Source organism: Trachymyrmex septentrionalis, unplaced genomic scaffold (assembly GCF_001594115.1).
Source record: "Trachymyrmex septentrionalis isolate Tsep2-gDNA-1 unplaced genomic scaffold, Tsep1.0 scaffold115, whole genome shotgun sequence".
NCBI lineage: Eukaryota > Metazoa > Arthropoda > Insecta > Hymenoptera > Formicidae > Trachymyrmex > Trachymyrmex septentrionalis.
In genome coordinates, this window is record NW_017304279.1 from 269,463 (window position 1) to 272,122 (window position 2,660).

The 2,660-nt window shown below is 34.4% G+C and overlaps 1 protein-coding gene across 1 annotated transcript in view; it reads right to left on the reverse strand.

The window, feature by feature from the left end:
• Positions 1-2,660, reverse strand: part of LOC108753867 — a 14,352-nt gene that overhangs the window by 4,114 nt on the left and 7,578 nt on the right. Inside the window, exons 7-10 of the mRNA XM_018495806.1 lie at positions 2,053-2,401; positions 1,021-1,151; positions 704-949; positions 70-325 (exon numbers count right to left, since the gene is read on the reverse strand). Of these exons, the coding sequence (XP_018351308.1) occupies positions 70-325; positions 704-949; positions 1,021-1,151; positions 2,053-2,401 (982 nt within the window). The remainder of the gene's footprint in view (positions 1-69; positions 326-703; positions 950-1,020; positions 1,152-2,052; positions 2,402-2,660) is intronic.

The window sequence follows — 2,660 nt, forward strand, 5'->3', positions numbered from 1 at the left end:
GCTTCGACCGATATAGGTATTCCTAGTTCGTATTGATTGTGTTAATACATGATAAGTTGTGACGCTTACGAAATATGCTCGCATGTCCCAAAAAGCCACCCACGCAGGAATCCCCCGAAGCGGTGTGCTCATCGCTAAAAAACTCGAGCAACAAATTTTGACCCGAGGAGAATATCGTTCCTGTCGCGAGTGCACCCTTGTCAAACGCAATATCCGTCAAGAGTTCCGCGCTTAGTGAATCACCATCGCGAGCGCGAAAATATTGCCCTGGACAGGGAAACTGCGTTTGATCCAAATGCAGTCGGATTATGTAATCCGATTTTGCCTATAGATAAATTGGAATCAATTATTACACAAAGCATAGTTTTGCTGAAACATCTAAAAATTTAATTAGGTACAGATTTAAAAATAATTTTGTTAGACCATTAAAATAATTATGTAGAACGATTGATAAAATGTCAAAGCTTTGTCGTATTGCTCATCGTGTTTGAAATTCTTAACTACTTTGGTGGTTCATCAAAATTATTTTCAGATCTGTATATCTAAATAATATCTAAATTTTTAAATACTTCAGCAAAATCGTTCTTTTGTAGATATCCGACAAATCAAAGAAGAAAAAAATATTACATATTTTTTTCTTTAAACAAGTATAAAATTATTTAAGTTGCAAGAAAATAATATAATGCGTTCCCGGAAGATTTACCTGTAGCAACCAGAAGGAACGACCAGGACAAGCTTGAGTATTCGCCGCCAGTATTTTGTTCAAGGCTTTATCTCCAAAATTGATAATACAACCACATCGACACTGTACGCCAATCTGAGCCGTGACTTCCGGTCTTGCGGCCGCTAATGTCATTCCATGTCGGCACTCCCATCCTTCGGTGTTCCACGCCTCTTGAAAATCGATCCTGCCGGTACCACCACAGGATTCCGTTTCGACCGCTCTTCCCTATTTCGAGCAAAGCGTCACTATTTGATTTGATTGCCACGCATTTTGCATCATCCATCTTTAAAACTTACCTGACAGAATTTCGCTCCGTATTTCGGAGGTGGCGTGTCGCAAAATCGATATCGATTACGAACACCTCCCACGCAAGAGCTGCTGCAAGGGCTCCACGCGCTCCAAGGACCCCAACCAGCCGCGTCGTTTTCTGCATTAATAATTGAAATAAGAAGGGAGGAAAATTTGTATGGGGTGTCTCCAAAGTCGAGTACTTTGTTATGGCTCAAAATAGCTTAAAAGGTTTAAATTTGAATAGGACTATATACTTGGCCGCAATTTTTTAAATTTTGATATTATCTGTCGAGAAATTTAATTTCTTAAAATTGTTTTAAAAAACTAATAATTAAATAATTAAATTAAATAACTAAATTTTCAACTATTCGTGTTTCAATCATTTTAAAAAATTAATTTATACATTGAGAAAAAAATAACCAAAATTTAAATAAAATTTATTTGAATGCCAACTAAACATTTACTTACAATAAATAAATATTTACTTAATAAAAAGAAGTGATTGTTAAATTAAATTAATATTTTTTGTACTAAATAAATATATTTTTATGTTTAATAAATATTTAGTTGATACTATTCAAATAAATATTAATTAAATTTACAATATATATTTTTTTCTCAGTATATTTATATAATATTTATAGCTTAAAGAAAATAGAAGTAAGCAATTTCTAATTTATTTATCCTTTTAGTAAATACTGAATAGAATCAAAGAATAAATCAAATCAAAGTATAATAATAAAGCATAATATCATTAACAACATATTAAATTGAATTAACTTATCTCTTAATTAAATCATCGTTAACAATATAATTATATGTTAAATTAATTATTGTATTTAAAGTCCAATTTTACTTCTCTAAAAACTTCTCTAAATCACACTTTTCATCTGTTTTGACCTACATCAAATGGTGAGCAATCGAGGCTCGTTAAGAGGATAAAATCTACGTGTAGCAATCTCTCGAGGTGAATTACGAGGCGGTAAATCTGTTGGAGGAAGGGGGAGGGAGACACCCGGCTTTTGCACGTCACTCACCCAGCAGCGGGAAGGTCGGTATACACGCGAGCTTCACTTCCGCCATCGCGCCGGTGATTGCCTGGCTCACGTAAACGAAGCAGTATTCGATGAACTTTTCAGTGAAGAGATCGCAGTCGAAGTTCAGCGAATGCTTGCCTGGCGCCGCCTTTAATTCCGCCACGTAGTGCAAGGCGGACGGCGGCGCCAGGGAACTCACATCCGCTCGAAGACGGCCGTAGACGCGCACGCGATCACCTTGAAGACGACATGTAGGATATTGAAAGAGAACCGATATGCCTGCTGTTCCTTCGCAGGGATAGATTGATCTCGCGTGGACGTTAAAGCTAAATTCAGTGGACCATTCCACCTGCAAATGAAAAAAAATACAACATATATAAAATATATAATTGTTAAATAAAAAAATTGTTTTAAAAAACTAATAAACTTGCATGTAATTAAATAATTAGTTTTTTTATGAAAGATTTTTTATCTCAGCATCAAATATTATACTTTACAACAATTACCTTAAAAATTACCATTTATATAGATTATTATCCTTGATAAAAATGTTTCCCACAATTTTTATATGAATTAGAACACTTTTCAGAAATACTGAAAAAATTTAT